The sequence below is a fragment of the Dipodomys merriami genome, unplaced genomic scaffold, assembly GCF_024711535.1.
Source record: "Dipodomys merriami isolate MVZ:Mamm:240054 unplaced genomic scaffold, mDipMer1.0.p SCAF_1, whole genome shotgun sequence".
Classification (NCBI taxonomy): Eukaryota; Metazoa; Chordata; class Mammalia; order Rodentia; family Heteromyidae; genus Dipodomys; species Dipodomys merriami.
In genome coordinates, this window is record NW_027202270.1 from 81804546 (window position 1) to 81830419 (window position 25874).

The following is a 25874-nucleotide window of genomic DNA, read 5'->3' on the forward strand; positions in this document are numbered from 1 at the left end:
GGGCCCTTGGCTCCCACCTGTTATAATCACTAGTCAAGAGGCTGAGATCTGAGAGATCAATTTTAAAGCTAACCCAGATTGAAGTGTTTGGTACATTCCATTTCCAAATTAATCAGCAAAAATCAGTGATTCAGAAAAAGCTCAAGTGGTAGAGTGCCAGTCTAGCAAGCACCCCACTACCTACACATTAAAAAAAGAGTTGATCACAGGAAATTCTGATTCAGGCTTTTCTATTTCAAAAATCAAATAAGTTATTAAAGAAGCTTGGGATGGCCACAGATTCAAGGAGGAAACAAGTAAAGAACAAACTTGATTAATTCTGAGATTATACAGAGTAGATGTTGAGTGATGCTCTTACCTAAGGGAACTGGAGAGATTAGCACTTTAATTCCAAAATGTTCTTTTGTTCTGTGTGAGGATCTAAAAAATTAAGAGGTGGGGCACCAGTGGCTCACCCTGTAATCCTAACTACTCAGGAGGCTGAGATCTGAGGATCACAGTGCAAAGCCAGCCCAGGCAGGAAAGTCCATGAGACTCTTATCTCCAATAAACCACCAGAAAACCGGAAGTGATGCTATGACTCAAGTGGTAGAGGGCTAGACTTGAGCTGAAGAGCTGAGGGACAGTGCCCAGGCCCAGAGTTCAAGCCCCATGACCACTCCCCCACCCCAAAAAAAAAAACATGTCAAGGAATATGCTAAGTAATTGAATCACAGTAAACAAGTGATCCAACATAAGAACAAGAGTGAGACAGGCCAGTCTGGGATTTGTGAGCACTCTCCTAAAGAAGAAACAATCTGATTGAGCCTGAAAATTAAGAACTTTTACATGTGAAAATAAATTAAAAGAGAAAATGCAGTAAGAGGTAATAGCTTGCAAAAAACAAATAAACAAAAACACTGATGGGTTAAATAGCAGAGCTAATGTAGTTAGATTTACTTGACAGAAATGAGGTATAAGATTTGAGACAGGAAGACAGGAAGAAGCAAAGAATACTGACCTGTAACAATGACCTGAGATTTTTCTGAGGTTTTATTTCACTTACTACTAGTAAATTGAGACAAGTAAAGAGTGACAAGATTAGTTCTTCTACTTTTATATATCAGTACTGTTATGATGTAAAGCTGAGATCTTATAGTAGGAAGGACCAGTGAGCAGTATCAGGCTTTTTCTGTGCTCTATCTGGAGATAACGAGCGGTGGGACAAGGGTTAGAGCAGTTAGTAGATTGAAAGATGGCTCTAAAATTGATGAGGCAGTGAAAGAGATAGGTTTTAGTGGATGAGCAGATAGAGTGCATAAGAACCAAGAATCACACTATGGCTTCTGGTTTGGATTGCTAGTAAAAGTGGTGTCAGACACAGTGATCAAGCACTAACAAGCAACAATAGGTGTTAGACAGAGGACTTGGTGCAAATGTAGCATGTGTCAGTATGCTGGCATGATACGCTATGGGCATCACTTTAAGATTCTTAGTGTGAATCAACCAGATATATACCCTATGTAGACATTGCCTATTTTTCTGACTCCTTGATAATATGACTTAGCCTATGTTCTAATGGGAAAATTTAAGGTGGAAAATTAGAAATCTCTTATCTAAGAAAAAAGATCATTCTCTTAATAAGATAAAGAAATTTTCTATTTGGGCTGAGAGTGAACAGTGAGTATAATAGGGTTGAGGGATGAACAGGACACATTAACCAAAGCCTGACACTGCAAATCTGACAGATTCTAATAAGGATAGGAGAAATTAAGATTTTGGCCATATAATTAAACCTGGTATTTGAAGCTCTCTTGTTGCAGATATGAAGAAATTCTATGTGTTATTGTTGTTGTTTGGTCAGTACTATGGCTTGAACGTGGGACTTTGTGCTTGTTAGGTTGATGCTCTATCACTTGAGACATTCCTCCAGCCTTCCTTTTTGCTGATATTGTGGTGGCAGAGTCTAGAGAAATTCTTTGGACTGGTGTCTAATTGTAGTCCTCTAGATGTCAATTGCTTGAGTAGCTTAAATTACAGACAAGAGTTACCATACTTGGCCCTGTTAGTCTCATAAAAGTATGAACTGAGAATACCAAGTGAGTAGCTGATATAACAATGAATATAGTATGTTGTATCCACAAAACCAGTGTGGCATCAGAAGTGAGTGACTCAACATGCTGTCTCATGTAACAAATCCCTGTGACACAGCATACATATTTTGGCCCCTAAATCAACAGAATTCACTGATCTTTTCCTTAGATAAAGATACCAAATGATATCTACTTATGACAATTCTCACTATACTATAAGTGAAATTTGGAGTCTCACATTTTTAAGAGATTGTTGTTGGAAATCTAATACACATCATGTCACATGCTTGTGAATTTGGTATTATGTGAGAGCCATACAAGGTCACCTTAGTGGAGTGTAAACCACTACATGTAAGGAATCATTCAGAATTCAGTAAATAGAAGTCTGAAGAGAACTCAAGTCAGTGCAAAATTGACTTTTAAATTACAAATAAATTTAAGTCTAATGTGATGGAGTAAAAGTCTTTACATTGTTCTAAAAGAATAAGGAACTGATAAGGTCCTTATTGATACACCACGAATACTGATTATCACACCCTCTTCATTTAACACAATAATGTAAGATACCTTTTTGTTTTACTTATTGCTTTTTGTTGGACACATGAATCACATTTATTCCTAGTTGGTTCAAGAAGGACTTACTGGACTTACTTCCCATGAAAATTGTGCTATAATAAATAAGACAAAAATAATGTGGAAATGCAACACAGGAAGTTGGAGAAAGGCAAGATTCTGGATAGGACTAAGTCTCCTGAGGTGAAATGTGAACACATATAATTCTTGTAAAGAAGTTAACAGCACAATGCAGACAGATGAGCAGAAACTCAACCATGAACCCAGAAGGATACAAATAGCAGCCTTCAGGAATATTGTAAAATGGATATGGATAACATTAACTTGCTTTCCAGAATAGTACATTCATCTGGATTCAGTGGTTATATATTAGTTTTCTGTAAATGCTTTATCTTGAAGTTGTGTTTATAAGTGTCTGTGATATAAAACCACATATGTTGACAACCCATCTGCTCTGTAGTAAAATTTTCTAAATCAGAATAAGAGACAAAGAGTCCAAACTAGAGTAAAGTGGAACAGAATGCAACTTGTAAAAATAAATTGTTTGTCAATGTTATAATGTAATTAACATTAGGAGTTTCATTCCTTGAGTAAACTCTCCTACTAGTAGCAATTAAACCAGTGTGTGCCTGATGCTTGATGACTGTTAGGGAAATGCTTAGCAAACATTCTTTTAGTTATTCCTTTAGTTATTTCACTTAGTCTTATGCTTGAGAAAGTTGCATAATTATTTGCATTTTATTATTTTGGTGTTGTAATATTTTCTGAATAATATTAAGTACAAAGAATTCTAATATAGATTGTTTTGGACATGGTCCTTAAATATGGCCATGCTTACTGATAGGAAGTACTGGGCATAAATATTTAATGCTTGTGAAAAGTCTATTTTCTTAGAAATTCAGAGCACTGAATTTATCCAATAAGATCTGTTTGCATCTTCAGATCTTATAGGTCTTAGAATTCATATCTAATTGGCCTTTATCATATGTATCTTTTCTCAATGTGCTATATATTATATATATATATAATTCATATTTCTTCAACTGTATTGTAACTTATTTGGTTAAATCAGGCTCACAATCATGACCTGAATAATGAAAACATTTAAAGGGGAAGAATTCAAGATAATTGTGTTACTCAGCTTCCTGTTACTATGACAAATAACTTTTGGTGATTGATTTGTAAAGAGAAAAGGTCTATTAAGCACATGATTGTGAACATTCCAAGCTGAAGTCAGGCTGCCCTATCATGTTGAGCCCCTGATGTGAACACTCTCCATCATAGCAAAAGCTCAAGGCAGAGCAAACTGCTTATATCACAAACCAGAACCAGAGAGAGAGAGAGAGAGAGAGAGAGAGAGAGAGAGAGAGAGAGAGAGAGAGAGAGAGAGAGAGAGAGAGAGAGAGAGAGAGAGAGAGAGAGAGAGAGAGAGAGAGAAACTGACACTAAGTCCCCATAATTCTCTTGGAGGGCCCAACACCAATAACCTGAAGACTTCTTATTATACCTGAACTCAGAAATTTTCTACCACTTCCATGTGGGTGAAAGACACTGATCAGGCCATAGGTTTGAAACTACAAAAAAATACTCTTTTCAAGGACACGGAATATGTGACAATCTTAGGCAAATAATTGTACCTGAAAGGTAGAGGAGGCAGCAGTTTCCAGAAACTGGAAGAAGGAAATTCTGTCTATCAATCATAGAAAAACCAAGTGGATAAGGAACCACATGATTCAGTGAGTGGGGAAGAGGAAAATCAATCCCAAACACTTTCTCCCTTCCCTTCATTTGATTTACATGCATTTTATATTGGTCATACCCCAGAAATATTTGAGACCCAGAGAATAGTCTTGTTATTCAAATTAAAAGTTCATGTCCCACTTAGGACTGTTGACTGTTTGCTCCATTTGTGACTGTATCATTGTAGGATGCTGTCTGTCTGTTTATACATCTGAAAGTTATGAACACAACCACACGTGTGTTTTTCATATAAGCTTGCAGAGAAACTGATCCAAGTAAGAAAAGAAACTAAGAGCAAGTGCATTGGCACATTCCTATAACAGGATCTAATTCAGACGTTTCAATAAGAGGATCACAGATCAAGGCCATACTGGTCAAAGAAGATAATGGGACCCTATCTCATAGAAAAGGTGTGATGATACACACCTGTAATCCCAGTTACATGGGAGGCAGGGGATCATGTTCTGAGGTTGGCCCAAAGCAAAAGTATGAGACCCTATCTGAAACATAATTGCAGCAAAAGGAGCCAGGGGTATGTCTCAAGCGATAAGAACATTTGCCTGGCAAGGGCAAGGCCCTGAGTTTAAAATTTCAGACTGTCAAATATAAAAATTAAAAGAAGAAATGTACTTATAATGTATCCTTTCCCCTTTGAATTGTGTGATCACATGAGGTAGACATAATAATAGTAGCTAGTTTAGACCAAAATTATTCCTGCCAAATCTTATTTCTTTGTGTTTTATTAATCAGTATACTTTGGCAAGAAGTAATTGTAAATATCTTGCATTCCAAATATATTCCTCAATCTTTGTTGCCTAGTACAGACACATTGTCTCTGTAGAGACATCATTTATAGTTAGATCATATAGTTAGATCTTATTTCTTTGTGTTTTATTAATCAGTATACTTTGGCAAGAAGTAATTGTAAATATCTTGCATTCCAAATATATTCCTCAATCTTTGTTGCCTAGTACAGACACATTGTCTCTGTAGAGACATCATTTATAGTTAGATCATACATAGATATAGATACAGATATAAATAAGTATAGATTATAGATAAGATCTTTCATCAAGCCCAATATAGAGACCATCTTTTCTACATTATAATTTGTTTTCCTGTTTGATTTTGTCGTTTTACTTTGTTCTATTTTATTTTTTCTTTTTGCAGTTGCAATGTGTTTCAGTTTCTATGTGGTGTCAGTTACTATGTGGTTTCAGTTCAAAGTGGTTAGAAGGAAAACTTCAGCTTCAAATTCAGGTGAATGAAATTAGGAGCCTCTTTCTATAGGAGCCATTATTTCTCTAGGGTCAGGGTGGGAATGTCTGATTGGAGGGCTGTATAAGAAATGTGAAATCATGTGTTGCATGACAGGACACATACATATGCTTCTCTGATACTTCTCACCAGCTGCCTGTGCCTGTCTATATTGATAATTTTGTAGGCCTACAAATCATGTCATAGATATCCAAATGGACCTTGGCAGAATAAAGGTTCTCATACCTGTTGGGCAGTGAAAGTTGTATCCTACCCAGTTCTTTATTAGTTGGCAGGAAGCAAATGTGTTCAATGGGCATGATAGTGACAGGACAGCTTCACTTTTATTCCTCAGTTTCTAGATCTTTTTTTTTTCCCTGTGGCTATTCAGGAAGGGTTCATTGCTTTCTATATAATGACATCAATTTTCATTGTTATTGCCAAACAAATACACCCAAAGTAATGTAGAGAAAATTATTTAAGTCTCTCATCCATGCAGAGGCAAAACTAATGTGAACATGAACCCACTCAATCTTCCCATGTGAGCAAATAGCCTCCTGTTTGCAATACAATATTATTATTTGAAGGTGTTTTAGTGTAGGCTGTTCAGAAAACAGCATGCTTTTGTTGTCCATGTATAGCTGGGCTCATATTACTATAGTCAGAAAGTATAAATCCACTCTCAGAATATGTTTCTCTTTCAGTGGCACAAATTCTCTCCCTTCTTAAAGGGAATGTTCTCATGCACTCTATCTGCTCCAGGCCATCAGCTAGTCTACTAGAAATGGTGCTATGCCAATGGCTTGGTGATGCTCATTACCATTGAGGGTGGGGCCAGGAGATGACTGCTGTCTAATGACCAATCATCTTGCTCATCTGATCCTTGACAGTCACTTCTGCCATGGATGTGACTTGGTGAGCATTGAGTGACACACTAATATCTTCACATTTTCACGTGTTGGTCTCTTTTGGCAAATCTGCCCACTTGAATTTTCTAAACTTCCCTACCACAGATTTTCTAGTTTTACTCTTGTTCTCTCTGACTGTTGATTACTGTGCATGAGTCAGGATGGATCCAGGCCTTGAGGCAAATATTTTTGAACAAAAAATTAGCTGCTAAATATTTCACTTAAAATCCTGCCAACCTGGAGTATTTGTGTTTATTACTGTCTTCTGATGCCAGTCATGAATTAGACTGAAGGAGGGAACTTATCCAATTGGCCTCATTGAGACCTACCCACAATTCAAGCTTGGATTTACTTTCCTGTTACCATATGGTATTAAAAAGCATACCTTAGCCTACAAATGTCAGATAGGGTGAGGAGATGAGCAGAGACTGCAACAGTACAAGCAGTCAGGTGTGCATTTGGGCTTAGTCCCTTAGAGTGTAGCATCTTTTCGTAGTGGAACTTGGTTGCATATGTTCAATGGATCAGATAATAACTAGTTCAAGATGGGGAGTTTGGACTGAACAGTCACTTAGTAACTCACTGTCAATGTAATTGTTTCTACCAGAGCCCAGTAAAGAGCATATTTTGAAATAGATAATATATTATTTTCTGTTCAAATGGTCTTTCTGTAAAGCTTAAAATGCCCGACCTATGATTATCATGTAAGAATTCCAAAGGCTCTATGCAGCATCTCTGTCTCTCATAGTTGCTTATATTGTTTTTCCTTCTGGTGGCCATGGGTACAGAAGGAGAGAAGTCTGCAATTCCATTGAATTCCTTCTCTTTTCAGGTTTGGTGCAGAGCTGGCAGCTTTACAGGCCACCTGGGAAATAGAATAGAATCTTGTGCAAAAGTGATTCTGTTTTTCTTCAAATGGCTGAATTCAATCCTCTTTTGTTTTTGCACATGTACACTCCCAACAGTTTTTCTCTCAGTTTGGAAAAGTATGTCCCAATATATCCCAGACTACTGGGTCACTACAAACTTTCAGGGCATTGCAAGCTGTAAAACTTTCACAGAAATTTCTCTTCAATTGTCAATCTATATGCCAAGGTGGTCTGCTTCCCTTAAACACAGTGGCTCCCTCTGTCAATAGGAGATGTGTAGGAATTTTGAGGTTCACAGTATGCCACATAGAATAGCACTGAGCTATGGGAAATGTGTTATTTATGATACCCATCCAGAAAGCATTTCTATTATGCTTTCCTTTTCCCTAATTTCTTTATCCTTTCAGTAAAGGCCCCAATCTCTCCTCACAAGTATCTTTACCTTTGCCTAATAAGTACAAATAAATATGAGTCCCTTACTTGCGTTACAAATCTTCAACGTTCATTATGCCTTCTGGAACTTTATCTTTTCCCACATTACAGAGGAGAAGGATTTTGCCAACAGTGCCAAAGTGACCTTTGTTGGTTTGCTGTGTACATTCAGGGAATTTGTTTCCATTTCTTTTCTTGCCTATAAAATTTTCCAGTTTCATATCAACTATTTTTCATCATCTTTGCAGTCACCTGTATCTGTTGTGGCAATGAAGTGTCACAAATACTTGTTCTCCCAATACCTTTCTCCTCTCCTTGCACATCATTTCTTGTCATCACTAGTGATGATTGATTACTCATGACTCTCTCTCTCTCTCACTATGGATTATCTATGACCCAAAAATATTATTGCACTCTACTTATGCACATAGGTATTAAATTGTTAAATGAACAATCTTCTATTTAAGTGTCTGTTTACTGAATACTGCTGGAATGCCAAAAAGAGTGGACATGTTCATCAAAATTAGTTGAAGAGTATTTATTTGCAAGGAGAACACTGACAAAGTAAAGGTTTAGAGAAGCCAAGAAGAAAATGCTTTAATCTAAATCTAATAGCAGCCAAACTATCACCACCACTCTATGCATAGTGATGAGCCATTGCTAGACACAGAGAAGAGGCATTTGATGGAAGCTCACTGACAGAGTAGTGACATAATTTCTAGTTCACAGCCAACTTGAGGTGACATTGTAGGATGAAGCTGAGAGAAAAAGCAACCTGTCTTGGCTCTCTTCCTTTAAATCTCCTGCCTAATCACCAAAATGGTCTTGCCTTCTGGAAATCAATGCATGAAAGGGGTTTTCCTTTTAATATAATTCGTTCATTCTCAAAAGGAGTAATAGAAAAGTGAAAAGTGGACATTGGACATTAAGGCAACATAAAAGTTATCTAAGAAGTTATTTTATTCTGTTTCTTTAGAATTAAAGATTATTTAGTGGATTGGTGGGATCCTCAACCTGTTTGATGAGAGAATGAAAAATTAACGTTAAGCAAGTATGGATGAGTGGTTGCCTGGACGCGTCCTTCTTCAATCACTGATCCAATTCATTTTAATCCAGTGGTACTCTCATGTTCCCTGTCCACATTGCTGACAATCTATGAAATCCTGCATCTGTCACCTCACCCTATTCTTTAATATCTACTTTTCCAGACATTGAAAAGGTAACTCAGAAATAGAGGGTTCTCAGGGAAGTGGACAAAATGCAGCACACCATGGATAAAATAAGCATGTGCAATGATGATTTCAAGGACAGATGTTTGTGGGTCACTGAGCCCACATCTCTACAGTTGGTTTCAAATAACACTTGTTTATTCTAGAGGAACTTCTACATTCTCACATTGCCCACTGGTGGTCACCAGATGGAGAGAGGCTTGCCTTCCTGATGATAAATGACTCCTTGGTGCCTAGCATGGTTATCCCTCGGTTTACTGGAACACTGTATCCCAAAGCAAAGCAGTATCCATACCCTAAGGTAAGCCATCTGGGAATACTAGTGTGTTCCTTCTCTCTACACTGGTTTAATGGAGAGCGTTCTTGGTTCATGAACAAGCTGTCTTTGGAAGAGAGAAAAAAGCTCTATTGGTAGACAGATTCATCATTCTTCAGTGTTCTATAAATAGTGAAGACACCCTGCTGGGTAGAAAGAGGTAGTAATGATTTGAGGGTTTAGGAAATTACTCTTTGCTACACACACACACACTCAAACACACACACACATATACATATATATTTTTTTCCTGGTGATCATTCCTATTTTTTTCTCATTTTCCTAGTTGGAGAAAGAGGGAAAAATGGTAAGAGGCCAAACTGTTGTTTGGATAAATGTTACTCTGAGGAGTTGATAATAAGTGTTATTAAGAAAGGAAAGTGTTGTAGTCCAATAGGTTGGAAGTTCTTACTTGTTTCTTTTATTTTTTTAAATCAAGCCTTTTCACAGAGAAAGTGCTCTCTTATCTAAGAGCATTTAATATACTATATGTTAATGTATATTATAAATCTCCTATAAAAATTGACTGAGCATAAAGTATTTCCAGTAAGGAATAGTCTAAGCATAAAGAATCTCCATAAAGAACAGACAAACCATAAAGAATCACCAATAAAGAATAGCCTAAGCATAGAGAATTTATTAGTATTAGTATTAACATCAGCATTATTTTGGCAGAGCATACTATGGAACATGGTTTGTGAAATGCTGGCTTTGAATCATAGCAAGGGGTGAATAGGATGGATGAAAGGGTTTTATTGGGAGAGGAACATGTGAAAATCCTGCCTGCAAAACAGAACTATTATCAAGTATATAATGAGGCCACTAGGAACAGGATGTAACAACATTACAGTATATTGCGTTTTCTGTTGTGGGTCATCCTTAATTTCTCAAGGACTTTCTAAAAACCACATTTCCATCACATGTTTATATAACAAAGAATAATGGCTCATGGAGAGACATTAATGGCTCAAATGGCTCATGGTGAGACACCCTGTACATTAATCATTTAAAGATGTCATATAGAAAACCTCAGAAATTTTTCTTGGCATAATTTAGTAGCTCTTAATTAATTAAAAAAAAGGCTGCTGGTTTCATTCAGAAGCTGGTTGTAAGCCATCCCTTTAGAGAGTTGCACTTTGATTTTCCTTAGTACAATAGGTTTTCTCCTTCTGAGCCTGTGCCTTGTGTTATATTAGCTGGGCACAGAACTTGGAAATCCCCACAATCATAGTTGATCTCAGTGTGGGGTGAAAGTACAGCAGGTCACATGGAGTTGAAGTCAATTACACTTTCCTCCTCCCTCTCCCACCCACCAGACTCCAGTTATCAAAAGTGAAGACAGAAAGTCATTAGACTTGAACAAGCAGGAGAGCTTCTGCACTCTTATTTCCTTTCATTCCATATTCTACTACCTTTTTAGGTTATCGTATTAAGTACAAGATTGAGAGGAATTCACTTCCATGACTTGGAAGTCATGTTTTAAGGGTTTCTCTGCATGAAGATTAAGATAAACACATACTCAGTGTTCTTTGGAAGAAGATGGCAACCAAATAATCCAGTTTCCTCTTTCATTAAGAAAATGTTATTGTATTTCACAAAAGGTCTTATGTCTTTTCCAGTTGTAAATTTCATGGTGTATTTTTTTTTTTTTGGATAGGGGGTCCGGTAGTGGGGCCTGAACTCTGGGCCTGGGCGCTGTCCCTCAGCTCTTCAGCTCAAGGCTAGCGCTCTACTGCTTGAGCCACAGTGCCACTTCCGGCTTTTTTTCTTTTTGCTTATGTGGTGCTGAGGAATCGAAGCCAGGGCCTCATGCATGTAAGGCAAGTGCTCTACCACTGAGCCACCTTCCCAACCCCTTAGTAGCGTATTTTGTTGAGGTTTGTACCTCTGTAGCACAGCTAAACCTTTTTTGTCTAAGAAAAATGAACTGAAGTATTCTCAAACATATTATTTCTCGCATACCTTAATAATGATGAAAATCTTCCTGGCAATTGAAGGAGAAAATTAGAGAACTAGGGACATACTATAAACTCTTCAGTGCATTGAACAAATACTAGGAATTGAAATCATGTACAAGTGTTCAGGCCCACACAAAGGGGATAAAATCATACCTGTGAAAGAGGCAACACTTGATAATTGATTTTCAAAGATGAGTAATGGCTCTCTGATTCCCATAGAAAGCTATATACATTAGCTCCAGCTTCAAGTTGCTTCCTCTCTTAGAGATAGCCCATAGTGTTTGAACTTCACATTTGTAGGCTTTGTAACTTCAACAAGTCAAATAGAAACATCTGAGAAAGTTCAAATATATCAGCAGGAAGTCAGAAGGCAATACAAAACAGGACAGTTTATTTTTTCATAATTTTATGTAATTAATCATTTAATAACATATAGTGACATACAGAAAATGTATAGTTCACAAATATTAACCCGATTTTATGTTTTCTAAGAGATTTTTTTCCCACTTTTTTCTTATTTGGACATGATCACAATCACCTGCATTTTATGAATGGGAAAACTAAGATTGCAAAAGGTTGAGTTTTATAAAAAGTCAAAGCTATTTTGAGAAGAGAAAAATAACTCAAATTTATTGATTGCATTTCTGTCAATAAAGCTACCAGAGGTCAAATTGGATTTCAGAAGATGCAGCTGAAGTCAAAACATCTTCTTGTCACCTTAACAACTATTTGTGGACCTGTTTGTTCCATTTATACCTAATGACTTAGTTATATATGGGAAGCAGTCTCACACCTGGAATATATGAATATAACATGATGAAGGTCCTGAGCGTAATGACTACAGGCTAAGAGTACTAAAAATAATACACAGAAATGAGCATAGAGGCTGGTTAGAGCAAGACAAATGACCAAGCATGCCTGTCCTCAGGTGGCTGATATTTAGAATTCCTGGTCCAGTACAGAAGACAATAAATAGGACCCAAAGAAATTAGGGCTTACTTTGGTCCTTGTTCTCAGAACAGATGCCAAAACATTTTGATGATCATATTTTAATTTATAGGCTTAGTATCTTCTACTCATTAAAAATATACTTGTTTTTCCCCCAAAATAAGCAAACTACTTCAATTCACTCCTGTGCAATAAACTTTCAAACAGTGGTTCTCTAGAAATTGAAATAACATATAGAGTTCATACTTAATTGTGCTTTTCATTACACTAGATTAAAATTAGTTCAGCAAATACTCAATATGGCTGAATTTACTAATGAAATACTTCCACCAAACAAATATATTTGTATTTTACTTAATTCAGCATGATTCAGAACTCATAAAATACCCCATCATTAGCAATTCAGCACAAAAGAATTGCACAGTTCTATCTCAGTAACCTCAGGTTAATCTTCTTAATTAAAACATTATCTCGTTTAATGACAATTTAGTTGCCAGTAAAATAAGGTTAATTATTATTAAGGCTTGTATTTCAGAATCATAGAGAAAAGCATTCTGCAGATTCACAGTCTTTGTGGCAAATGTCACTGTTAAAAGCAAATAGATTAACTCTTCTAATTTGCAAACTCTTGAAATGATTCAAATACTAAAAGGCTGGATGTGATTAATTTCAAAATCTCATGGAAAAATAAAAATAAAATTGAGATTTTTGAAATGCTAAATTTCTGTTGGGTTGTTCACATTTTGTCTAAAATCTGGCCTCATGTGTTCAACTTTTAATTTGTATGCATGGAGAAGCTGTTTTTAGATACAGTAATGTTCCAGTAAACTTACAGTACTATTGACAAAACTGACAAAAATATGACAATAATCTGTTTTTGACAATATGTCAAAGTATTCATCATTGGTAAGAATCCATAGTATGATCAAATTCAATTTGATTATTAAATGGTATAAATATAAGAATGATTTTTCACTGATTAGAAATTAACAACTATCATTTTAAACTAATGCTATCTACTATTTTAGACTCTTTATGTAACCATCTTTTAGTTTGTTCACAAAGTAGAACTGATATATTTTTATTCCAGAGAACAGAAAATTTTGATCCTGAATGCCTGACTTGTGAAGTATTTTTATAAAAGTGTTTGTCTCATTTTTGATAATCAAGTAAATAATACTTGAAAAATCTTAAGCATTTGACCCATGATTCATCTGAAGTAAATAAGAGTCAAAATTTGGGTGATATTTCTCTGACTCACAGATTAAACTAGTTCTTAAAATGTGTTTCTTTTTCATTAGTGTCAGGGCTGTCAGACTACATTAAATGCCCTTAAAGACAAGTTCTGCAGACTCTGAGGTAGATGAGTAAAATAGATAGACAGAGAAGACAATTGAGCCCAGGCATATGAGGGTTTGAAGCAATGTGAAGTTTTATAAAATTTGATGCATGAGTGTTCAGTGTGAACAGGGTCAGAACTTATCTCACAGGAAGCCCTTTACTATATGAATAATTCTCTCTTCATAAACACTGAATCTGTAGTCAGACTCCTGACCCCTCTCTTAGGCTCTCAAATTCTAACCTGAGTATGAAACACTCCTACTTAATTGCCTTTGATTACTTAACCAAATAATCTCTGTGATAGAAGAGATTCAAATCAGGGCCTTTTACCATATAAGAGTTATACCACTTGATCTAAGCATTCTAGTCCTTTTGTTATAATCTTGTTTTACAGATAAGACTCAGGCTAACTTTGCCTAGTCTTTCATCAAACTTTGACCCTTCTGCCTCTGCTTCCCAGATTGTTGGGATTGTATGCAAAAACCACCACCTCCAACCTCAAAAAGAAACTGTAGAGGGCTGGGAAGGTGGCTCAGTGGTAGAGCGCTTGCCTTGCATGCCTGAGGCCCTGGGTTCGATTCCTCAGCACCACATAAGCAAAAAGAAAAAACCCGGAAGTGGCGCTGTGGCTCAAGTGGTAGAGTGCTAGCCTTGAGCTGAAGAGCTGAAGGACAGCACCCAGGCCCAGAGTTCAGGCACCACGACCGGACCAAAAAAAAAAAAAAAAGAAAAAAGAAACTGTAGAGTCTGAGTGGAATATGTTGTTATTTCTGGTCCTGACTTAACTCTGGATGCATCAATGCCCACTTCTTGAATATGAATCTATATTTTTTTCAAATCTTTGAATTGGTCATTGTCTATATTTTTAATTCACCTCATTTTTAATTTCCTTCTTCTCTTTATATTTCATCCAGTTCTTCCTTAAAGTCTTATTGCTTAGAAAGAAACACATTGAACCAAATCAACTGATTTGATACCTCATCCACTGTTGAAGACATTCATTCATTCAAGCTGCCTTGCTAGTTATTATTTATTTAATAAATTTTTGTTCTCCGGAACTATCCTTACCACTGTGATCTAAATTTATGCCATATACTCAGGGAGGAAACTTTGCCCATCTTTCAAGGATCATTTAAACAAATGAGTCACCACATTTAAAATCAGTAAATTTAGAAGGAAAGCCAGGCAGATTATGCATTGGAATACATTATTAGCCATCATAGAATATTAAGCATATGATACACACTATATGTGAGTATAATTTCTATAATTTTACATGTTGGAAGGAGTTTTCTCCCTCCTTTCCCTCCCTCCTTCCTTCCTACTTTCTCTCCTTTTTTCTTTTCTTCCCTTCTTCCCTCCTTTCCCTTCCTCCTTTCTTCCTTCTTCTACTTCCTCTTTTTCCTCCCTTTTTCTTTCCTTCCTTCCCTCTCACTGAATTTCAAGTGCTATAATGAGAGTAGTGCCTTGATCTACTAGTCAGTCTGCTCAGCCAGGCCTTTTGCTGAGATTCTAGAGAAAGGAAACAGTAACTGCTTAATGAATAAAGCAATCATGATTTTCTATCACCTTTAATTGTCTGACTAAAATGTTTAAGAAGCAGCAATCTACAAAAAACAATTGAAAGCAATCAAGTTGTTGAATTTCAAATCATTTCTACTTCAGAGAAATCAAACTTTCCCCCTATGACACAGAAAAGTAAATGAGTCAAATATGCCTTTTTAAAAATTCAATATAGTCTAATGCTTAATATGCTTGCATTACAACTTTCATTTTCTCAAAGGCAGGTCAAGTGAACCCAACAATAAAATTATATGTTGTAAACCTATATGGACCAACTCATACTTTGGAACTCATGCCACCCGACAGCTTTAAATCAAGGTATGCAATTTCATTTTCACTTTTACGGGGAAATAGATATTTTCAAACCAATGATCATTTTGTTGCAATTTAGAGAGATGCGATCAGCTCAACAATTCCACTTGAAAATAAAGCTGAGGTTGTCCCATTAGTGAGGAATGGAGTCATTCTGCATATCTGGCTCTCCCCAACAAGCATTTCATTTCAAGGTGATTAGTTGCACCACAAAATGGCTGAAAAAACTGATAGGATGAATTGAGTCTTTTGTTGGAGATATCTCAAGGAAATAAGAAGCAACACTATTTTCCTAGAAAATAGTTTGTACATGTAAACAAAAAAAAACCATATTGCTTTTTAAAACACCATAAACTCCATGTAATTTGTACAGTTTTTCCAACTTTCTTCCAACAGCTGGCCAAGGATTCTTTAGCATTTTTCTCTAGGCAGAGAAATTTAATGAGGTTTTGTTTCAAATTACCTTACATCAGAAACGTCCATATTTAAAAAGATTTCACAGGGAAGGAAAAAAAAATATGTGTCAAGTGCATGAATATAATTTTAGCCAAATCATCTTTCCATTACAAATAATCAAAATAATTTTCATGTGCCATTTGAATTCCTAGAGTGTCTCAAATTTCAAAGGATATTCTTTCCTATGTGGTAGCTTTGTGGAAATTTATCATAGTTTTGGGGATGGTAGGAAGTTGATTCAGGAAGATGCCTTCACATTATATTTAATGATATGAGACTTTGTTCAAAGTTTGCTTTGATGAAGTCTCTAATGCAGGGTAACTGAATCTAGTAGGTCTACTTGAATGGCAATTCATTTAGGAAAATTTTATCATAGTTAGTGGTAATTACAGTATAGCCCAAGTTATATGGAGACTTTTCCATGGAGAAAGCATAAAATGCATAGAATGTTTACACTACAAAATCCTTTAACTACCTGATATAGACTATTTATTTCAATTGAAGTGAAAAATAAAACCCAGAAAGAATAATAGTGATCATACAACTTAAGAAGTTGATAGCAAAATCCTCCATGAAGTAAGGTCAGGGCATCAAGTTACTGAGGATTTCATCTGCATTACATAGTGAGGCTTACAGTAGAGTTTGCTGAGTTGAGCAGAAGAGTGTATTTCTGAGCTTAGATGACCAGCCATGAGTGACTTTTGCAGAAGTGCAGCAGTTGTGAAAACTGGCATTTTGTGGAACCCATTACTCTTCCTTGTTGAATTGCTCCATACTCAGCAGCAACAAAAAGGGACACCTGAGTAGGAGTGGTTGGGTTTCATGTCTACCACCTTTAACCATGTCACTTTGGAAAAGACAGTTTTCTTCTCCCAAGGTCTAAATCATTCAGTAAATCATACTAAGTCTTCAGTAAATCATTTCTAAGTTTTTTCCATTTTGTTTTTTTGGTCTCTATAGCATGGTTTTGGTATTCATGTGTTTTTTTTAACAGGAGGTAGTGATTCTTGACCTTTATTTTGATTCCTATATACAAAATATAAATATATACAACTGATTTATTCATGATCTATTTTCCCCATGTCCTAGTAATTCCATTGAATGCTCTTTTTTTTTGTCTTTTGAGTACCTATGCTATTCTACTCATGTCATTTGTAATATTATTTAAGAGTAACAGAAAAACAAATGATTAATGTATTATATAATATTTCACATGATTTTGTATGTTATCTAAGTAAGTGCTATGTCTGTGTACTTATCTGCACAATGCTAATTAATATGTGAGCCATGTTGTCGTACTTAATATACTTAAAATCATTTTTCTTTGTGATTCTTACATTTTTCTGCCACACATAAAGCTCAAATCTGACCAGCTCTCACTTTTCTAATAAAATTACTGTAAAGATAAGAATAGACATGATTTTGTAGAAAGACAATTAATAAAATAAATATAAGAAAATATGATAAATATAGGAAAATACCCTTTTGTGATTGAGCTGCCTTTCAAACAGCGTTTCTTGAGTCTACCCTAACAAACAAAAATTATTTGAAGTCAAAAATCTTAGGTCAAAAAAAATATTAGGTTATTTATTTTATTCTATTTGATGGATTATTTTAATGGATGAGTTATTCATATAAAACTGTATAAGTTAGAATTATATAATAAAGTCTTCAACCTAGAAAATTTGTTTGACCTTACCTTTTACTAATTTTTTACACTGTAGTGAGAAGCTTTCAACCTATCAACTAAACAGATTTTAATTCACTTATATAGTTTACAAAGGAAATTAAAAGATTACAGAAACCTGCAAAAAGACATAATTCCTTTTCCTAATTTTTACCTTCAGTCAACCCTTTGTCTTGTGTATTTCTTTTTATTTATGTATGCCTGATAAACTCTTACACTGCTAATACAGTCTTTCTCCTACAGCAGTTCAAAGTCATTACCATGAAGTTCTTCTTTATTCAAATCATAGTCTGTGTTATTCTGAAAAGAATGTGTACTATAGGACTTAAGGTAATGACCTTTCTTGAATGTCCCCAGAACCAGTAACACTGGGAATCAGATGAGTCATCTCATCCTGAGAGGCCAATTGTTATGCTATACTTTTAGGGTACTGGAAACTCTCATTATCTTTATTAGAAAATCTAGGTGGGGATTTCAAAACATATAGTTAAATTGTACTGAAAGAATTTTGTGATAATAAGTCACACAGTTGTTTCCTTAGATTAGGTAAATATCACATTAATTTGGAAAAAAATGATGCCTTGTCCTTTGTGTTCACTCATGTTCAGTCATAGGAGTAAAAGTAATGATTTGTCTTTGTATTCTCCTGTGTATTTATCATCATTTCACTCATTTGGAATCAAATCCCCCTGCTTTTAGGAACCACTGTTCTCCATCTGCATTTGTGATGTGGCAATACCATATTGCTTTTCTCGCTTAGGGCTCAACACCATCATGCTTTTTCTTCCTAAGGTATTGGCTAGAATATATCTAGCCTACATTGTTCATTCTTCCAAGTAATATTTATATCTTCCAGTATTTAATCCAGGGATTCATCTGTGTTCATGGAAGTCTCCTAGATAGCACGTTTTACAAGTAATGCATAGTTATTGTCAGAAGTTGGGGGGCATTTCTTATGAGTAAAGCAAGATGAGCATTAAAATACACATCTAGGCAGAAATCTTTGAGTTAAATGTATGCCCCCAAAGATTCTGTGTGGACACAAAGCAGTGATTAGACAATCATCTATGAAAACACAGATGTGACTGCTAACTTACCAGTCTGCAGGTGAAGGCTGCAACCTCCATTGTACAAACCCTTGTGGACAATTAGATCTCCTGTGCCAGACCACCCAGAAAATCTCTGTTGACTTGAGTGTAACCCTCTAACCTGCTTGTCTCTGTCTCTATGGCTCAAGAGGACCAGATCCTCGTGGACTTCCTGGGTATTCCAGAGCCATGGAGACTAGGAACAAGCAGGAAAGCCAGTTATAAGAAAGGGACACTTCTACTGGCCACTGGTCATGGAACACCAAATCTAATGTGTTCATGAGATGGATTTCCAGGAGAGCCACATCTGCAGCAGGTAGGAAAGGAGTGTGGAATTCTGGGTGAGGGCACTGTTAGACCTACTCCTCCACTAAGGGAAAGCCTGAATACTTACCCACAGACAGCATATGTCCATGTGAATCATCAGAAATGTGAGCCTAGTATTCCATGGCAAAGAAAGTAAGAAAACAGGAAGTGACTAGTTAGTAATGTGTCTTTGCACTTTGCCTGTATGCCTATCTCTGCTTAAACATTCATTTTAGGTGTTTTCAACAGGAATATAACATTTTCAGAGCTTGGAAATTATCTTTTGTAAGACATTATAATGCAATTTGAAGAACTCTCTCATTGAGAATTTGATTACCAAGTACAAAGTGATATTTAGTTATAAATAAGATACAAACTAGTGTGCCCCATATCAGATTAAGTTTTGCTTAATTTAACAAAGAACACATATCTAAGCCCCACCAATAATTTCATTATCAATGGAAGTATCTGAATACAAGATAATATTTTCAGTTTAATAATTTAATATCTAAGTTAATTTGTGTAGCTACATACTTAGACCAGATGTATCTAAACAAAGGTGTTTTGTGATACCAGACTTTGTTCTGTAGGCTTTTGTTTGGGGGGGGGGGCAGGAGGAAGGTGATTAAAACTGGGCTGATTAGCTTTCATACAGCACTCATGGATTACACATTTCTAAAGCAATTTATGTATTCTATAATCTGTGTAATGTTGTAGAAAAGTTGTTGCTTTTTGTTTTCACCATAAATGAAATCATTTCTGATGACTGCACTGTTGTATGCATGTCTACAAGAAGTTTGTGATATGTCTGTTTCCAAATGGAGAATATACATTTCATAAAGGAAAAAACATAAATTTGTTCACTCCAACCACTTTAAGACATTATAAGTCCCATTAATTAGCATTCCTAGTGTACTAAATGTTTTAATAGCCAATCACACTTTCAGTTTAATTTCTTCTTGGTTTTTAAATTGCTTCAAATAAATAAAATCCTTAACAATGTTGTACAAACAAAACAAATATCACGAATAAAAGGCTACTACTGGCTTTTGATTCATAGCTGACAAACACCAAAATAAACTATTCATTCAGACATGTGCAGTGAAAGCCTTTGTGTATAAAATATGATAATATGAAGCTTACAAATAGGTATAATTATCAAGTCAAGATTAACCTTTTTCTTTTAATTTATTAATTGTACTTTTAATGAAATAATATAAAATGCCTTGAAAATATATATTTGTTTTGCATATATACCAACCAATGAACATTTCTCATAGAAATCTAGCTAGCATCTGCTAATTTCAACTTTCCAAGAATTGCTTTTCTATGAATTCATTCATTCTTGAATTTAATCTTAATTTCCTGAGTATTTGTTGTTATATGCATATGTGTATCTATACATATGTTTATACATATATGTATATATCAAATACACTCAGTTGCATTATACATGCAAGTATTTTAAAAGAACAGATGTGTGCACATAATTACAGATAAATAACGTAGCATCCTTATAATTTTCAGTTATTCTTTTATGTGAAATACCAAGTGTTTAATTTTGGTTCTACACAGAATTTTTTAGGCTCTAAATATAAATGTTAATTTTTGTCTCCTAACTAGAGAATACTATATCACCATGGTTAAATGGATAAGCAATACCAAGACTGTAGTAAGATGGTTAAACCGACCTCAGAACATCTCCATCCTCACTGTGTGTGAGACCACCACTGGTGCTTGTAGTAAAGTGAGTATGACTTGCTTTTCTTCTGTGACAAAAAATGATGTGCTTTATCATTCTTTGCAGAGGGAAATCAGGAAATCGTTTGTATAAATATTTTGGATACTTCCTAAAAAATAGGAGTAAAAAGTGAGCAGAAAGCTTTGAAATAATACATGAATTCCTACTTAATATAAAGAGTAATTGTGTCCCATTATTTTCTTGCCAAAGAGGGGATTTTTCTCTGTATTTTGACATAAATTAACTTGAAATTATAGGAATTTGTGTCTGTCTTGTTCAAAGACATTTTTCTGTAGTACAGATGTCTCATAATAATCTTTCTGTTCTTTAGTTAATTAAAAATTGTTCTTGAACTACATTTTTTTAAACTGGGTTACTTTTTTCCTTTCCTTTTCTTTTTCCTTTGTTGGTCATGGGGCTTGAAATCAGGGCCTGTGCAGTGTTCCTGAGTTCTTTTTTCAAGGCTCTACCACATTGAGCCAAGCTCTACTTCTAGTTTTCTGGTGGTTAATTGGAGATACGAGTCCAACATACTTTCCTGCCTGAGCTGGCTTTGAACCTTGATCCTCAGATCTCAGCCTCCTGACTAGCTAGGATTACAGGCATGAGGCTCTAGCAACTGGTTCAAAGTATAATTTTAAAGTAAAATTAAAATTAAAAAGATTATTATCAGATTTGGAATTTATAATACCACTGAAATGATTAAAATGTTCTATATATGCAGAGAAATATGGCTCTCTCGGGACTAGTAGGTAGGAACTGAAGTAACAATAACTTTGAAAAACCTATTAGAAAGAAACGAACAAATTGAAGAATTTTCCTAATAAATAATCATATGAAAAATCTCCATAAACAAAACAGAAAACATACAATTTTTGACCTGGAAAATAGTGTTTGAAATGAAAATTTGACCAGATGGATTTTCATATCAGACCTTATCACAGTAAGGAAATAGAAATAATCAAAACTAAAGTGCAAGGAAAAATATGTGAATAATTAATAAAGCCTGAGTAACATTTAGAACACTATCAAATGGTATATTATTGTGAAATAATATGTTCAGATATCAGGATTTAGATCACTTGGGCAGGAAAAAATTAAGAATAATCATTTAATTCCAGGTGCATTGTCCCTTACCTGTAACACTAGCTATTTGGGAGGCAGAAGTTGGAGGACCACAATTAGAGGCCGGCCAGAAGTTCAATTTTTGGGGATTCCTGAGGTTGAGTGCAGTGGTACACACCCGTTACACCAGCCTGGGCATAAAGCAAAACTCTCTCAAAAAGAACCAACAGAAAAATGGCCTTGGTAGAGCATGTGCCTTACAAATATAAGGCCCTGATTTAAATCCTCATTACAGCCCAAATAGTGAAATAAATAAAAATAACTTAAAGTTTCTTAACAAGGAAAAGACTAAGTCACATTTCCAAAGGTTGGAAAATCCTAAGCAGTGAAATACTATACTTTGTGGAGGGGAAGGGAAAAAAACAAATTGTTTAAATAGGGATACAGGTGGCCCCATTGCAACAATAAGATGTACAAGACTTTACAACTTGGCCGGGGGTGGGGGCACTCCTCCCCCCTGTGGAGTGTGGTGGGGGGCGGGAGGGGGGAGATGGGAAGGGATGGGAAGAGGAAACAAAGGAAGCAATAATGCTTGATAAGAAATGTACTCATTATCTTGCCCATGTAATTGTAAAAAAAAAAAAAAAGTCTAAATATTCCCTACTGAAATTATTGCTCAAACTTTAAGAGAAATATTTGAAAGCATCCGTATAGAAAACCACATTAATAAAAGGGCATGTCAATAATGTGAATTATTACCCAAGTTTCATCAAAACCAATGTTATTCAGAATGCAATTGAATGGCATTTTAAAATGACTTAATAGAAACTAATTAGAGTGTTCTGAGATTTTTTTTGCTACTCTGTGTGTGCATATGTGTGCCCATGTGCACGCCAGTCCTGGGGCTTGAACTCAGGCCTTGGTACTATCCCTGAGCTATTTTGTTCAAAGCTAGTACTCTGACTTTTGAGCCATAGCAATTTTGATGCTCAGATCTCAGACTCCTGAATAGCTAGGATTCTAGGCATGAGCCACTGGGCAAGCAGCTTTGTTCTAAGTTTTTCTAGAAAGAACTACATTTGTGTATTTTAGTTAAGCAAATTCAAATGATAGGACTAGACTAGCAATTGAAACAGTAATTTAATGATACATTACTGATTGTTTGGGAAGATTCAGCAATTCCAAATAATTGCACCCAAGAAGAAAGTTTAAAATACCTAAGCAAAATGCATTAGCAAATGTTGGCAAAGCTAAACAGATATACGATTATATTTTGCTTATCTAAGTAATTAGTAAAGAAGATTGGTATAGGTGAGAATATTTTGTTGGTATAAATAACAAAATTATAATTAGAAAACATTTTATCTAAAAAAGCCATAAGAACAATGTTTACATATGTAAAGAACTATTCACAAGTTTCAACATAAAATTAATCGTAGTATTTCTGTATTTGTAAGAGGATTAGGTTTGATATATGTATTAAATCACCCATTATTTATATTTTTAATCTATCACTCCTTCTGAGCATGATGCTACACATGTGTACATCACTTGGGAAACTAACACAGGAGGATCACAAGTCTAAAGGCAGCTTGGAATATACAGCAAGACCCCAAAAAATTTAACTACTTAGAAACATTCTAGTGGGTATCAATGGCTCATGCCTGTAATCCTAGCTACTCAGGAGGCTGAGATCTGAGGATCACAGTTCAAAGCCTGCTAGGGCAGGAAAGTCCATGAAAATCTTATCTCCTATAAACCACCAGAAAACCAGAAGTGGTGCTGTGAGTCAAATGGTAAAGCATTGCCTTGAGCTTAAGAGCTGAGGGACAGTACCTAGGCCAGAGTTCAAGCCCCATGACCGACCAAAAAAACCAAAAAGACAAAAAAAACAAAAATACACATTCCAAATGTCCTTGAAGGTGAATTTAATTTGCCACACAAATAAGGTGTGAATTTTAAAACCTAATCACAAGAGAAACTAAAAACTATTTTGAACTGAAACATAATGAAACTGCATGCCTACCTATACTGATCAAGTGAGTGGTACTTAAAATGTAATTTACATTTTTTATTGCCCATCTGTGATTACATAGATAAATATTATTCACAATTTGAATAAAAAATAAGTGGAATGTACTTATATGTACATGATAGTATGCTATCCAGCCTTGAAAGAAAGAAGAAGAATTTGCCATTACAACAACTTAGGTGAACCTGCAGGACATTATTCTAATTGGAATAAGTCAAGCACACAATGATACAGTTTCACTGATAATTGCAATTTAAAAACTAGAATTCATAGAAAAAAAGTAAGGACTAGCAAAATAAATGTTCGTACTCCAAAGATAAGTTGATCGATCAAGTAATAAATATGCTAACTAATTGATTCAATCACTTCACGTATGATTCACTATAATACATTTTACCCTATACATATGAATAATTATTTTTGTCAACTAACAAGTAAAAATAAAAAAGAGAATAAGAGAAAAATGTGTAAAATGAATAAGAAAAATTCCCATTTAAAAAGTCAGAAAAGGCAAATTCAACTCAAACTAAGCAAATTATAAAGCACAAATTAATAAAAGAGAAAAATACTTGAGAATTCTATGACAGTAAAAATTGTATCGTGAAAGCATTAGTAAATTATGGATGTTGATGTACAAAACCACACATTCAATGCAATGCTTATCAAATTCCAATAACATTTTTCAATGAAGTAGGGAAAGCAATCCAAAAGTTCATATGGAAAGACAAAAGACCACAAATAATGAAAACAATGCTTAGCAGAGAGACAAGGTTGGAGGAATGCAATACAAAACTTCAAATTCTATTACAAAGCCATAGAAATAAAAACAGCTTGTTACTGGCACAAGAATAGGCTTGAGCACCAATGAAACAGAAGACCCTTATATGAACTCACAGTCTTATAGCCATCTAATATTTGATAAGGGAGCCAAAAGCATAAGTTGGAAGAAGCACAGGCCCTTCCTCAAATGGTGCTAGCATAATTGGGTATACAGGTGCAGAAAATTGAAGCTATATCACCCTGTACCAGAATCAATTCAAATGGGATCAGCAATTTCAATGCAAGGCTAGAAAATATGAAAATATTAGGTAGAGTAGGAGAAACATTAGGACTCCTAAGCACAGATACAAACTTTCTAAGATCCAGAGTTATAACAAATCAAAGAAAGATTGGATAAATGTTAATGCATCAAACTGAGAAGTTTCTGCATGGCAAAGCACATAGCTAATAAGCTAAATAAAAAGTCCAGAGAATGGGAGAAAATTTTTTTCTAGCTATACATTAGACAAGGGTTTAATATGAAAATATACTTAGACCTCAAAAAATTAAACTCCCCCAAATTAACCCTCAAAGAAACAACAACCCAATTAATAAATGGACTAATGACTTAAAGAGAGACTTATTAGAAGTAAGAATGACCAATACTATATACCATAGAAATGTTCAACATCTCTCTGGCCATAAACAAAAGGTAAATCAAAACAAAGTTGAGATTCTACCTCACCAGAGTTAGAATGGCTATTAACAAGAAAACTAACAATAACAACTGCTGGCTAGTATATGGTCAAAAGGGCACTCAGTTGCACTGTTGGTGGGACACTCTGGAAAGCAGTATGGAGGTTCCTCAAAAGACTAAACATAGAACTTCCACATGACCCAGAAATTCCACTTCTGGACATTTATCCAATAGAGCATAAACAGGGCCACACTAAAGTGAGCAGCAAAACCATGTTCGTTGCAGCACTATTTACCATAGCCAAGATATGGAATCAGCCCAGATGCCCCTCAGTTGACATATCTATCTATCTATCTATCGATCGATCGATCGATCGAGTTCGATCGATAGATAGATGAATTTTTCTCATCCATCAGAGAAAAAGATATTGTACCCATAAGGAAATGGAATGACTTGGAAAAACTGGTTTCCCTCATTTGTGGTAGCTAAAAGGTGTCTGTAGATCTACAAATAAGCACTGAGTAG

The 25874-nt window shown here is 35.3% G+C and overlaps 1 protein-coding gene across 3 annotated transcripts in view; it reads left to right on the forward strand.

Moving 5' to 3' along the window:
- Positions 1 to 25874, forward strand: part of Dpp10 (dipeptidyl peptidase like 10) — a 1479312-nt gene that overhangs the window by 1360019 nt on the left and 93419 nt on the right. For all 3 annotated transcript variants that reach the window (XM_070024402.1, XM_070024396.1, XM_070024410.1), the window contains exons 9-11: positions 9227 to 9381; positions 15427 to 15524; positions 20679 to 20802. In XM_070024402.1, the coding sequence (XP_069880503.1) occupies positions 9227 to 9381; positions 15427 to 15524; positions 20679 to 20802 (377 nt within the window). The remainder of the gene's footprint in view (positions 1 to 9226; positions 9382 to 15426; positions 15525 to 20678; positions 20803 to 25874) is intronic.